At 36.4% G+C, this 15188-nt stretch overlaps 1 protein-coding gene across 2 annotated transcripts in view; it reads right to left on the bottom strand.

Moving 5' to 3' along the window:
- Positions 1-15188, bottom strand: part of Nedd4 (E3 ubiquitin-protein ligase Nedd4) — a 523801-nt gene that overhangs the window by 181820 nt on the left and 326793 nt on the right. For both annotated transcript variants that reach the window (XM_090395739.1, XM_090395738.1), the window contains exons 12-14: positions 11924-12022; positions 9113-9167; positions 169-227 (exon numbers count right to left, since the gene is read on the bottom strand). In XM_090395739.1, coding sequence (XP_090251865.1) covers positions 169-227; positions 9113-9167; positions 11924-12022 — 213 coding nt within the window. The remainder of the gene's footprint in view (positions 1-168; positions 228-9112; positions 9168-11923; positions 12023-15188) is intronic.

Genomic DNA, 15188 nt, shown 5'->3' with positions numbered 1-15188 from the left:
TCACGAATTACAAAAAAATTAAGTTAATTAAAGAAATCTCAAAAATTAGCACTTTCATTTTTGGTTGATATTCAAGATTAAGGACCAACTATACATAAGAAAGATATTAAATTATAAAGCTGCCAAAAATATAAATTATATAAATAAACAAATACATATTTGACTTACAGGACCAGCTATATTAGGATTATTTAATCTAGGATCTTCCCACTGGGTCGTCCTTGTATCTGCATCAATAGAAAATTCTTAATTCAAATTGACCACATATGAACGAATTTCTGCTATATGATTAATACTTAACTAATTAATATTCATTTCTGAAGCTAACTAATGTGGAGTAGAAGTGAGATCAGCACTGTTCCCACAGATGTGCTGCAATTTGAGAACAGCTGCTATTCCACGAACAAAATATTTCAAGCATATGCAGATACCATACTTTCCAATGTTTTGCATTTTTATTTAGTAATTTATGCATTATCTATCGTAATCAGATATTCTGTGTCACTTGAATGCATTTGGTATCAGAAGCCTTGAAACATTATTAATTGGTATGACACCTATCACAGAGAGTTAAGGAAACCAAATTATGATGGGAGGAATGGTGAGAATCTGTGTGTAAGAGCAACAATGTTAATGATATCAATGGGCATTATCATGGATATGATTATGAGAAGAGAATGATTTTGTGTTCATCCTGTTCAGATCTATCAAGCATGTGCAAAGATGTCTGCATAAATATGATACTAAATAAGAACCAAGATCTGCAAATTGTCCAACTGTTTCACACAGACTACAGACAAGAGTCCGCAAATAAACATGCAGGTAACTTATGTCTGTACATGAATGCTAGGAGTATCAGAAACCAAGAGGTAGAGTTTGCTGCCTTGGTCAAAATGTAGGGACCTGAAGTTGTAGGCATTAGTGATACCTGTATCAGAATCAGACATACTAACTGGTATTGAGTGTAAAGAATACAGAATTTTTAGGAAGGAAAGACAGGAAAGGAGAGGAGAGGGAATGCTGCTAATGATAACAGATGACTTGAATCCAGTTAGCACTGAGACCTATAAATGTAATACTAGTAATAGTTTTTCATGTGGCAGTGAGTTCAAAACCATCTGAAGTGAGGTGGAGTCTAACAAGATAAAATACATATTGAAGTGTTGTTACAGACCTAGCGGATCAGTTGTTAGTGACAAAGAAATGCACCAAGAAATAAAGACGGGTGCAAAAAGAGCAATAATAACGGAGGAACTTTAATTATCCAAATATTGATTGGGTAGTAGTAGACTCTCATGAGCAGAATAAAATTGAATTTATTCAACTGTTATGAGGTGAGGTGTCACATGCTGCTTCCTCAAGTAGCATAAAGATTATTAGATTTGATTAGAGAATCACGGGATTTCAATAGTTAAAGACAAAACTATTTTGCCTCTGGCTGGTAACAGCAATTGTGTGGTACTCACTTGGGAAATCAATAAGTTCATGAATGTTTCATTCAGAAAAGGTTACATGCTGAACTACAAAACAGAAATTATAATGAAATGAGGAGTATGCCGAGTTCTGCACCATGGTATCGCTTGATGGATGAGAAGAATATCGACAGTGCATGGGAAGCAATTAAAAAAATGCTCAAATGATGCAATATCAGAATGTGTCCCTAGAGTTTGAAGAATAAATAGGGTAGGAGTGAAATGGATGTGCAATCTAATTAAGCAAGAGATTCATAAGAAAGGGATGATGTGGAAGGAATGCTGTGTGTGCAGAAAGGTGATGTCAGTAATGAAAATTATAAGGAACAGGCCAGAAGAGTCGCAGCTGTTGTACGGAAAGCTAAGTCTCAGTATAAAAATAAACTGGCTCTGCAACCTAAAGATAATCCAAAAGGATTCTATCTTTCAGCATTTTTTTTCTGCTGCAAGTAAATAGAAAGAATGAATAACAGAATAACTCCAGTGAATGCATATTGGGAAATTGCAGAAAATGCAGAATTTAGTGTCCATTTGCTAAAACTATTAACCTGGTGTATGCAACGTTGCACTCACTACTGCCCCTTCACTTAACGATGCTCATGTGTATGAGGAGGAGGTACTAGAGATGTTGCATAAACTGAACAAGATCCCATCAGTCCCTTTTGCTGAAATCTTGTTTGTTTATGCAACACTCTTTTAGCACGGATACTAAAAGAGTGTTCAGCTACATGGCTATTCCTTTGACTGGGCTATATAATTTGAGCCTCAGAACAGGGAAAATTCCACATGAGTTTAAAGAATTTATGGTAATCCCATCGCACAAGGGAGGTACAGAGACTCATGTGGAATCTCTATCTGTCGAGTGGTGTTGAAGATTTTAGAAAATTTGGTTAGTGCTTGCATTCAGAAATGGGTTGACAGAAAATCGCTACTTTGCAATGAACAGCATGACTTTACTAAAGGGAAGGCCATATTTTAGCAACTAGCTCACATTCGATAATACTAATGTTACCACCAAGTTAGACAATATAAGTTTCATAATATTCATTATGAAAGTTTCATTAAACATATAAGTTTCGTGATACTTTTGGACATTTCCAAGGTTTTTGACAGAATACAATATGGAAGACTGTTGCATAAATTAGAGAATATGGGATTGGATTATAAAATATTAGAGTGGATAAGAGGATAGCTGATTGACATAGCAAAAAGTGGAATATGGGGGCCGTGAGTTGGCAAGATTTAAGGTAACCAGTGGTGTACCATAAGGATCAGTCCTTGGTCCACTGTTATTCAATCTGTACTTTAATGACAATGGGAATGATTTGACTGGCGACATACAGCTATTTGCTGATGATGCAAAGATAGGCAGGGTAATTGGGAATTCAGCTGATATGCAGTACTTGCAGAATGATTTGAATAGAAACTGTTGGCTAATGAAAATGGCAGCCAGTTCAATGATATTAAATGTAAAGGCATGCACTTCAGGGCGATTAGATATCCAATGTCATATTATACTGGTGGAATTATGCTAGAAGAAACTAATCAGACTAGGGATCATGGAGTTTTAGAAATAGGAATTTGAAGTTCAAGGGCCATATAGCAAAGATTGCAAATATGATTCAGAGGATAACTAAAGTACTGAAACAAACTTCAACATGTAAAGATAAGGAAGTCATTTTGCCTCTTTCCAAGACTTTGATAAGACCTCACTTGGACTGTTGTGCGCAGGTCTGATCTCCTGGTTTCTGTGGTGATTCTAACAGTGGAGAGAAATCAAAGGAGAATGTCAAAAATGAAGTCAACTGAAATCGTTGATTTCAGTTGATTTCATTTTGTGAGTGTGGAGAAAGGACGAGAGGGAACCCATAGAAGTCAGGAATGAATGCATTGAAAAAGGGAGTGAGAGCTAGATTTTTCTCTCATAGAGTTGTGCATGATAGGAATGGATTGTCATTGGATGTTGCTTTTGTGTGCAAGTAGTGTGAATGAATTAAAGAACAAGTTTGACAGCTTTTCCAGGCAATATGTGGCAGTCCAAAAGTATCATGTTGTATCCATTCCACTTGTCTAACTCAATGGTAACATTATAAAATGTAAGAAAGTTGCTCAAACATGACCTTCCCTTAGCAAACCCATGCCGCTCATTGCAAAGTAGAGATTCTCTGTGATCTTCAAATATGAGCCCTAACGGACTTTTCAAAATCCTCAGAGATGCTGATACAAGAGTTATTGACAGGTCAACAGTTGGGGATATCAGTCTTTGCCTCTCTTGTGCAATGGGATTATCATAAATTCCTTCCACTCGTGTGGAATTTTCCCTGTTCTGAGACTCAAATTATGCAGCCTGACCAAAGGAATAGCCAGTTCAGCTGAACAATCTTTTAGCATCTGTGCTGATATCCCAACAGTCCCTTTTGCTGAATTCTTATTCAGTTTGTGCAACAGCTCTAGTACCTCTTCTTTTGAATTAACTCCTAAACTTCTGAATTTTATTTTCAGAAGTTTAGCTGAAAATAAAAAATCTTCAAAACCTACTAGAAGAGAAGTTGAAACTAGGTGTATGTAAGTGCACTCAAGCAGTGAGTGCAACTTGCATACACCAGGTTGACAGCATTTAGCAAAATGAGCACTCCTTAGTTGAACAATATCTTCTGCATCTGTCACCCTTGTACCACATGCATTCAGTATCGTTATTCTTTATTCATTCCTTATTTTACTTGAAGTAGCAGAATTCTTTTATGCTGTCTTTAGATTGCAGAGCCAGTTTCTTTTCATACTTAAACTTAGCTTTCAGTCCAACAGCTGTCACTCTTCTGCTCTGCTCTGCTCCTTATAATTTTCATGACATCATTTTTATGCTCATGGTATTCCTTCTACATCATCCTTTTCTTACAAATCTCTTTCTTAATAAGATTACACATCCATTTCACTCCTATCCTGTTTATTCTTTGAACTCCAGGAACATGTTTCATTATTGCATCATTTGTGTATTTTTTAAATGCTTCCTATACACTCTGCTGGCTGAAAATAAAAAATCTTCAAACCTACTAGAAGAGAAGTTGAAACTAGGTGAAAAATTTGGACTTAATGCTGGTAACAAGAGAGAAAGGGAAAAAATCCGATATAAATATTAAGATCAGAGAAAATAACCTTTGTTCAAGTAGAACGTTAAGCATGTAACCTTTCCTAAACATTCATAAACTTAGGCACTTCGCAAGTGAGTACTGCATGATTACTGTTACCAACCAGGGCAGAATAGTTATGTCTTTAACTGAAACTCCCTGTTTTTCACATGCTGCTTGAGGGAGTTGTCTTGCAATAGCTCAATAAATTCAGTTTTATTCTTCTAATGAATAAAACTGAATTTTATTCATTACCCAAATCAACGTTTGGATAACTGAAGTCCCCCCATTATGTTTACTCGTTTTTCACCTATCAACCTTATTTGGTGATGCATTTCTTCATTAGTCTAGCAACTGTTCCACTAGGTCTGCAACAATGCCCCACTATGTATTTGATCTTAGACTGCATCTCACACTAGATGGCTTCAACCTCACTGCCACACAGTCATAGGTCTCAATGCTAATTGGACTGAAGTCAACCAATATCATTAGAAGCACACCCACCTCACCTATATACAAACAAAAACTTTTGATAATTGTGTATAATTTTACACAAAAAAAAGACAAAGTATTCAGGTATCCTGGAGTAATTACTTTTAAAGACTATTAAATGAAACAAGTAATGACAGAACAGTGGTAGAAAATATTCAAGAGGAATGCAATCAGGAATACATATCAATACTTCAGGAAAAAGCTATTGAAAAGCCTGAACTGTGGAAAGGAAGCTGGAATAATGATAAGTGACTGGAAATGCAACTATTATTCAGAATGTTGAATTCCAGATGACTAGAAGTCCACTCTCATCCATAAAAATGGAAATAAAAGTGAAAGCAAGAATGACAAGTATACTTCAGAAGAGGCTAAGAAAAATATGAAAGAGAAATATACAAAAGTCCAAGCTGTGCTCAGGATAAAAGAGGTTGTTAAGATCAGATTTTCATTTTATGACAAAAAGCTGAGAAAATATGAGGAGCATCTGTACTGAAGTTTAGTAGATCTGGGAAAAGCATACGACAAAAGAAAAGTTGGTTAGAATGCTACAAACATATACAGAGCAACATAGTCTATATTTACTCTATAAGTCCGCAGTTAGAACTGAAAAGGGTGAGAAAAGGGCAATCTCTATCTACACTTTTATTCATCATCTATATGGATCACATTATGAAAGAAAGTGACATTAAACCTGATATGAGAATTAGAGATATCAAAACTTAGATCTTTGCTTTATGTAGATAATCTTTTACTCCTAAACAAGAGTGTGTGTGTCTCCAAGATTCTTCTGAAATGAATAGAAGCTGTAACAATTTTGCAATGAAAATTAGCAACAAAAAGACCAAAACTACAAAGATAAGCAGGACCAATGAAAAGTTCAATGGCATCCTGAATGGAAAACTTACAGAATACGTGAAATATCTCAGCTCTTTAAGGCACAATTTTTAGTGAAGGTTATTATTATTATTGTTCCGGGCAACTCCAAGGAGTCGACAGACTCATCGAGGGAGGCCCTAACATCATGTCAAGAACAACTATTCGACATTGACACAGTATCTATCATACCTTGCCTTGAACTCATTCACAGTCGTAGCACCCACAACAGACTCTGTAAGCTTATTTCACTCATTCACCACTCTCCAAGTAAAAAACCTAGCTCTAACTCCCTTATCAACCACGCTCTTGCCCAGCTTCAATGCATCGCCCCTAGTCCTCCTACCACCAGTCATATTTTCAAAAATATCTTCTGGATCAATCTTATAGAAACCCTTCAGTAATTTGAATGTCTCAATCATATCGCACCTCATTCGCCTATTGTCCAATCTCTGCAACCCACAAATCTTCAACCTATTCTCATAAGGTTCATTCCACAGACCTTTTATCATCTTGGTCACGCGACTCTGGATCCTCTCCACTTCCTCCCCATCACGAAGAAACCCTGGTGCCCATAACTGGGCACAGTAGTCCAGATGGGGTCTTATCAAGGCTCAATACAGAGGAACAACAACTTGTTTGTCTCTGCATGTTAAAGTATTTTTCAGAAGCCAAGTGATTTGATGAGCTGATTTAGTCACTTTTGCAATGTGCCCCCTAAACTTCAATTTCCTATCCACCAACACTCCCAAATCCCTGGCCTCATCAATCTCCTGAAGTACGGTTCCACCAATGCGATATACTGCTGCTATTCTTTTCACCCCAAAGTGCATAACCTTACACTTTGCCACATTAAACTGACATCCATTTTTCCTAGCCCAGTCCTCCAAACTATCCAAATCATCCTGTAAAATTTTGACATCCTGTGCACTCACAATTGCTCTACCCAACTTTGCATCATCAGCAAACAAGTGAACACTTCCTCTCAAATCCTTTCCTATATCATTGATGAATAAATTGAAAAGCAGTGGTCCAAGAACAGAGCCCTGCAGCACACCATTAGTCACAAGCCGTCTTTTAGACTCCACTCCTGCATAAACCACTCTCTGGTATCTCTCCTTCAGCCACCCTCCTATCCATCTCACCAACCCTATATCTATCCCCATCTGCTCCAGTTTACTGATTAGGGTTCCATGTGGTATCCTGTCAAAGGCCTTGGCAAGGTCCAGTAGTATCACTGTAAACCCATTACCCCTATCCAGTTCAGCCATCACTGTGTTATAAAACGTGAGCAAGTTACTGAGGCATGATCTACCCTTCACAAAACCATGTTGTCCCTCATACAATATCCTATTTTCATCTATCCAATCCTGTATTGTTTTCTTGACTAATTTCTCTAAGACCTTGACAATGATTCCTGATATGCTAATCGGTCGGTAATTTACAACAGCGGTCTTGGAACTGCTTGGAAGGTGGCAAATTAAACATGGAAATAGACCACAGAAAAGCAAAGCTGGTATGGTGGAAAGACAGATGAATAAATTTATATGGAATAAGAGAGAAATTAACCAAAATGCTAAACTAGCAGTATACAAGACAGTGTTTAAACCAGTTTTAAGTTATGGATCTGAGAGTTGGATTAGAAATGAAACATTTGATCATAGGATGGAAATCACAGATATCAGAACTCTGAGAAAAATTAGGAGAGTGAACAGATAGCATCATTGTCGGAACCAGAAACTTGACGTTGTTAGAATTCATGATTGTGCTAATGATGCCATCTGTTCACTCCTCTGAAAATAACCAGAGGAAGACCAAGATGTAGGTGGATTGACACATTAGATGTGCCCCAGAAAGAAGAAATATAAGATTTGATAACAATGGAATGCTGAAAAGTAACAGAATAATAATAAATATTATCTTCTTGACCTCCACGAAGTCATAAGACTCATCATGATGTCAATATTAGTCAAACAAAGTATACTATACCACTCATTAAACTTGTCCACCATTTGCACTTTCACCACTCTCTCAGGCAATGCATTCCATGTTCCTACCACTCTCCATACAAGAAAGTTATTTCTCACTCTTTTAATAACTACTTCCAGATATGGCCCCCTTGATCTTGTTCTACCATAAAAAAAAAATCTCCTCAGTGTTAATCCGATAATAACCCTTTATGTGTTCTATCCACAAAACTCTGAAGTCTGCATGCCCTCAATCTATCTTCATAATCAATAGTGTACAGTCCTGATATCATTTTTGTTATCCATCGCTGCATCTTCTTCAAGGTTACTTCATCTCTTTCAAATTTCAATCACCAGATCTGAGAACAGAAATCCACATGAAGTCTGATCAAAGCTTTATAAAATGGGACCAAGAATAATTTGGAGGAAAATCTTTTGAACAGGGCATTAGTAATAATGGAAACTTAATCATGTAGTGCTATCATAGTATCCTGTAAACCCCTTGAGGATACATATCAGAAAAATGATGATGAGACGAAAAAATTCCCAGTAGTGTATTTACACTCCTAGAAATGTTTGTTCAGGTTGCTGTTATTAAATATTATCATATAATCTACTGCTAAGGATTGTTAAACATAAATAAAAGCATTAATTTAAGTAACATTATCTCTATTTCATGTTTAACTCCACAAACTGATCCTTGAATTCATCTTATTTGATGTATACAGAGCAATCTGCAATTCTTAGTTATGGGCAATATACTACTTTAAATGCCAACATTAAACTAAGAACCATAAAACAGCTCTAAATAAAGCAAAATGCACATGAGAAGAAGATGTCTTTTATACCACGGTATCTGCATGATCTGTTACAATTACATTACAATAAGCCAATGGACTTGAGTCTCTCCAAACTTTTGCACGAGGTGACATAAATAAACAAGTTTCACTGCAGGTTGAAAGAAATGGTATTCATACGGGTGTTCATTCAGTACTTGAGAATGATCCAGGTGGTGCAGAAGTAAATGTTCATAAATATTCTATTTTAAAAAATAATCAAAATACAGATAGGATTTTAATCTGAATAAGATTTGATCTTTTTTTTTTTTTATAGCAATTTAATACATTTTTTTTAAACCATGATATATACTGTTATTATTATATTATTAATTTATTCAACTTACTATGATCAATGAAGAAAATTCTACCGTCAGTGTGATATCTTTCTTCCCAACCCTCCTGTAAAGAAAACAAAGGGAGAAAAATTCATGACTTACTTTTCACGGTATTAACAACACCACACAATTTTATCAAAGAGATGTTCTATTAACTGCTAATATTTCGCTGATTTTCAACTCATCATCAGAGCACAACACACTTGTGCACACGACAGTGAGTGAGTGAAACTACAGTTGCAATGGACAAAAGATCTAAAGTCCTATTTTTTGGCGCCCTATAATGAACAAAAAAAAAAAAAAAAAAAGCCTGTGCAGGAGTTTCTCTTAGGATAACAGTCTCCCAAATTTTTGGCAAATTAATGCAACCATATTTGTTAAGATTGGGAGAATTCTTCAAAGCCATTGCTATTGCTGACTCAAAAAAATAATCTTTCAGATCTATAACAGCTCCTGAAAAGCACATTCATTTTTCTCCATCTAATCCTGTGTGAAGGAGTGTCCAAAGCATGGTCTGCCAGTCCCAACTTGCCATAGTAATAGTAGCTAAACTCGCCTGTCGATTTAGCGCTTCTCCGGGAACAAATCGCCACTACTTGCATGCTAAATAGCTCTATCACAGCTCTACAACAAGAACTAATGAACATGTTAAATCCCGAAATGTGGACTGTCCTACATCACATCTCCGAAGTTGCAGCAAGAAAAGAATTTACCAAAGTAAAAACCAGACACCTAAAGAAATATGAACTCCTACAACAGCGCCAACTTACGAAGTCCTGACCGCAACTATGACGAGACCATGTGGTTGTTAACCTATCATCGGATACATCACTGAAGAAGCCAAGAATGCTCTCAGTCTAGGGCATAACTTTGCCATCACGCTCAAACAAATTCCTAAACTCAAAATTATGATGAAAGTAGAACGGGGTATTCATGATCTTCCGCCGGCAATGGCCAATATCGTGCGACTAGATATAGCAAATATTCTAAACAAGGCTAAGCCTCTAAAATGCAATATTCCACATAATCAAATAACTGCCCTTAAAAAGTTACATAACAATAAAAATATTATTATTACAAAAGCTGACAAAGGAAATGCAATAGTTATCATGAATCAAGAAGAGTATAACAGAAAAAATGCAAGATCTCCTATGTGACAGTTCCACGTATCAAATTATACGTCGAGATCCTACGATGTCTCAAAAGAAAAAAAGTCTGAAATTTACTGAAAAAAGTGACGTCTTGGCCCAAAGAAATCATCAAGAAAATAAAACCAATTCATGTTAAACCACCCCGTATTTATGGATTACCAAAAATCCACAAAACTAATATCCCCCTACACCCCATAGTCGATAGCATAGATAGTCCCACATATAAACTGGCCCGGCATTTAGCCAAGTCGCTTGCTCCCCTTACTGGCAACTTCTCTACTTTTGTAAAAATTTCAGTCCATTTCAAAACACTGGTTAAAAATCTTATCCTAAAAAATTCAGACATCATAATGGTTAGTTTTGATGTCAAAACCACCCCACCCCATTAGCAAATTTTTACATGGAACACTTTGAAAACAAATTATTTACCACAGCTACATACAAGCCACAAGTGTGGTTAAGCTATGTAGATGATGTGTTTGCCATCTGGCCCCATGGATAAGACACTTTGGAGGTGTTTGATACCTACCTAAACAGCCAACATCCCAAAATCCACTTCACAATAGAAAAAGAATCAAATAACTGCTTATCATTTCTTGACACATTAGTCACCAGCCTTTCAGATGGATCATTATCTTTTTCTATTTACAAAAAGCCTACACACATAGGAAGATACCTACATAAACAATCACATCATCATCCAGTCCAACAGTATGGCATTTTAAAAACACTTACGCATAGAGCCATTTGTTCTAATGATACAGCTCTGACCACAGAACTCCAATATCTGTGCCATACGTTTTTAGCCAAAAGCTATAATCCCTACAAAATAGATAAAATACTACATAGACCCATTACTCTGCCCTCTCCTAACAACATAACCATTTCAATTCCCTATATCAGAGGTACATCAGAAAAGATAGCCAAAGTATTGATGAAACATGGCCTTCGCACCACTTTCAAGCTGGCAACTCTGATCCTCTCGCCTAAGGATAAACTTCACCCTTTAGCACACCTACGAGTGTATGAAGTTCTTTGTGACTGTGATTTGGCCTATTATGGGCAAACAGGAAGATCAGTTAACATCCACCTGGAAGAACATGAAAAATACATGCGCTACTATTACTATGGCAAGTCGGGACTGGCAGACCATGCTTTGGACACTCCTTCACATAGGATTAGATGGAGAAAAACGAATGTGCTTTTCAGGAGCCGTTATAGATCTGAAAGATTATTTTTTTGAGTCAGCAATGGCTTTGAAGAATTCTCCCAACCTTAACAAATATGGTTGCATTAATTTGCCAAAAATTTGGGAGACTGTTACCCTAAGAGAAACTCCTGCATAACTTTTTTTTTTCCCTTTTTTTTGTTCATTAGAGGACGCCAAAAAATAGGACTTTAGATCTTTTGTCCATTGCAATTGTAGTTTCACTCACTCACTGTCACGTGTACGAGTTGAAAATCAGCGAAATATTAGCAGTTAATAGAACATCTCTTTGATAAAATTGTGTGGTGTTGTTAATACAGTGAAAAGTAAGTCATGAATAACATTCAACACCTAAGCTTATCTGTTAGATTAAAGGGAGAAAAAAAAAGTCTTACAAATTCCAATCCATCAGTAATAGAAAATGTATTCTGGGTAATATATACAAAGGAGAAATATACTTACTGGCAGTGGACCTAAATCATCAACACTAGTAAAACGAGGTCTATTTGCTACATTGTTTTGGCTAGGAACTGGACTTGGCTTGCCTGTTCGGGGGTCAATCTGTAATAAGAACAAATAGTGTTTGATTTTAAGTACATCAGTTAAAACTATTAGTGCTACTGTTAATCAATTAACACTAATAATGGATCCTCGTTAAAGGAGCACATCTAAATATGGAAGCAATATTAGAAAATATTATGAAAAAGAGCAGCACTATTTTTTTTTTTTTTTTGAAATGTAACGTGTGTGTGTGTATTGTCAATCCTCAACTTACGATGGAGTTCCATTCCGATGATTCAGTCAAGTCAAAAAGGTAGTAAGTTGGGAATTACTATATGGATGATAAAGGATGTATTAATAATTAACATGCCTGAATGTTCAAAGGTGTATATCTGTTTTGTTATATTTTCAAATGATTTTACTCTCTGTTTATAGTGAAATAATAATAATAAATATATATATATATATATATATATAAAAATCCACTAATGCATTTATTAACCTGTAGAGAGAGAAGGTGAGGCCATTTTAGTCTCATATAACTTTTGGAGACAGAGGGGACAGTTGAATTGTCTAAATTTCTGTGTACTCATGCAGTTCTCTTCGTGTATTGGTCCATTTTCTCAAATGCCCTAATTGTATTATTAACAGAAGCAACAATCTCTTGCAATTTTTCACTATAAACTGGGGGGGGAATCAGTTTTTTTGTGTATGTTTTTCTGCTTTTTCCCTTTTTTTTTTTTCTTTCGTAACTATCTGCACTTTTAGCTCTATAAAGTCTTCGTCTGCTAACATATTATATTCCTTACAAAAGTTTGAGGATTTTTACTCTCAGTTGCAGAAAGAAGTATTTCTTAAATGATATGTCTTGAAGGAAGCAACAACCTGGATCCATGGGTTGGAGGAGCATGATGGTATTTGACGATTGTGTTAATCGGATAGCAGTCCTGAGTATGAGTAATAGGCTGCATATGAGGGTGGTCTGAAAAGTTCTCAGCCTACAATGAAAAAACGAATTTATAATTTCCAAATTTTTTTTTTTTTCAACATAATCTCCCTTAAGACTAATGCATTTATTCCAGCGATGCTACAGAGCCATTATCCCGTCCTTGTAGTGGTTCTCAGTAAAATCTGCAAAATACCCCTCTACAGTTGCAATCACCTCTTGATTCGAAGAAAAACGCTGACCAGCGAGAAAGAGTTTTAGTTTTGGGAAGAGATAGAAGTCAGAGGGAGCCAAATCTGGGGAATAGAGTGGATGTTCCAACAATTCATTGCCAAAACACTTTTGTGGGCAGGTGCATTGTCCTGATGAAAGACGATTTTTTTCTTCTGCAAACCGGGTCTTTTCTCACGAATTTTTTCATCTAGTCTGGTTAAAAGATCGGAATAATATTCTCCGGTTACTGTTTTACCCTTTTTCAAGATAATTAATAAACAAAATGCCTTTAGCATCCCAAAACACCGATGGCCTGACCTTTCCTGCTGATGGAACCGACTTTGTCTTCTTTGGCACTGAACAACCAGCTTCTGTCCACTGTTTTGACTGCTGCTTGGATTGTAATGTATGTTGGTATGTAATGGGGAATCCAAATCTCATCCTTACTAATAAATCGAAGCACAAAATCGGTTTTATTCTTGTTAAAACGTTCTAAGAACTGTTCAGAGATTTTCATGCGAGTGCGTTTTTGATCTGCTGTGAGCAATCGAGGCACCTATCTTGCACAAAGCTTTTACATATGCAATTCTTCATGCAAAATTTATCCTACACGTTCTTTTGAAATGCCTATAGTCTGAGAAATTTCAAGCACTTTGACTCGCTGGTCATCCAATATCATATCGTGCACTTGATCAATGATTTCCGGTGTTGTTACACTTTCTGGACGTTCTTCACGTGGATCATCTTCAACGCTGGTACGGCCACGTTTAAATTCGGCAGCCCATTTCTTAATTGTCGAAAATGAAGGAGAAAGATGTCCATAAACTTTTATGAACTTCGAATAACTATCTTTTGCACTTAAACCTTCTTTTTAAAAAGAATTTTATAACGACACGATACTCAATTTTATCCACTTTTGCTTCAGACAGCTGTATAAAATAAACTACTTGATAGAATGACTTGCAATTTCACATGGATGCTTATGACAGATGTACCAACTTAGAAGAATAAAATCTTGCTGATAGTGTTGCCATCTATGAAGGCCGAGAACTTTTCAGACCCCCTTCGTATATCGCAATTCGAGGACTGACTGCCACATACTTCAAAATTAACCAAATAATATTATCAAGTTATTTTGGCACTACTCAAAAGGGAGTATTTTGTAATTTGTGTTTATGTTACATTAGTTTTTTTGTAATCCCTGAAGATGAGATGAAATATCGGAAGTATTAAATTCCATTTTAATCCTTTCTGAGTGTTGTTTAAGCCTCCAACACAATGAACTCATTTTATCCCAGGATGAATGGATAAAATTCATGTGAACAGGTTTAGAAGATAAAAGTTATTCATCATGCTATAATGGCATTTGACTGATTCATTTCATCCATTCCTTTAGGAAGGGTAGAGTCCCCTAATGAGGTGTTCCCAACGAATTTAATGCAACTAGTTTGTCACTCCTTAATGCGTTCCCTAAGGGCAGTATTTATGACTAATCCATGTGTGTTCACAGGGCTGGTTTGCCTGTTTGGGGGGGGGGGGACTAAAAACAGAAGTTCATCATCATCATCAAATTCCTGCCATGTACCCTCAAAGGGTGTACAGGATATGATAGTACTACATGAAAAAAAAAAATTTACATCATTAGTAACTTCCTATCTACAATTTTCCTCCAAATCAGTCTGTTACTTGTCAAGACTCCAACATTATCAGATCTTATATTTCTATCGTCTAAGGTACTTTGTACCGTATCAATCCACCTATAGCTTGGTCTTCCATTGGGTCGTTTTGCTGCCAACCTGGCAGAGAACACTTGTTTTGCTAATCTTTCTTCGCCCATTCTGTTTAAGTGACCATACCACCTGAGATTAGCTCTGCTAATGCATTCCTGGATGTTGACATTTCTTGGCAAAGACAACCAAATTAGCCCGCCAGAGGGCACCATTAGGACTTTAGGAACAATATTAGTTTCTTGCTTTCTTCCTCATTTGCTTTTGTTAGTGCCTGTGTGCACATACCATATCTTTATGTTCCTGACGATGGCAACGTGACGTTGCCGAAATATAGAAG

The sequence above is a fragment of the Typopeltis vanoorti genome, chromosome 7 (genome assembly GCF_054136105.1).
Source record: "Typopeltis vanoorti isolate ZY-2024b chromosome 7, IOZ_Tvanoo_1.0, whole genome shotgun sequence".
In the NCBI taxonomy this organism is placed as follows: domain Eukaryota; kingdom Metazoa; phylum Arthropoda; class Arachnida; order Uropygi; family Thelyphonidae; genus Typopeltis; species Typopeltis vanoorti.
This window is presented reverse-complemented; position numbering and strand designations above follow the sequence as displayed.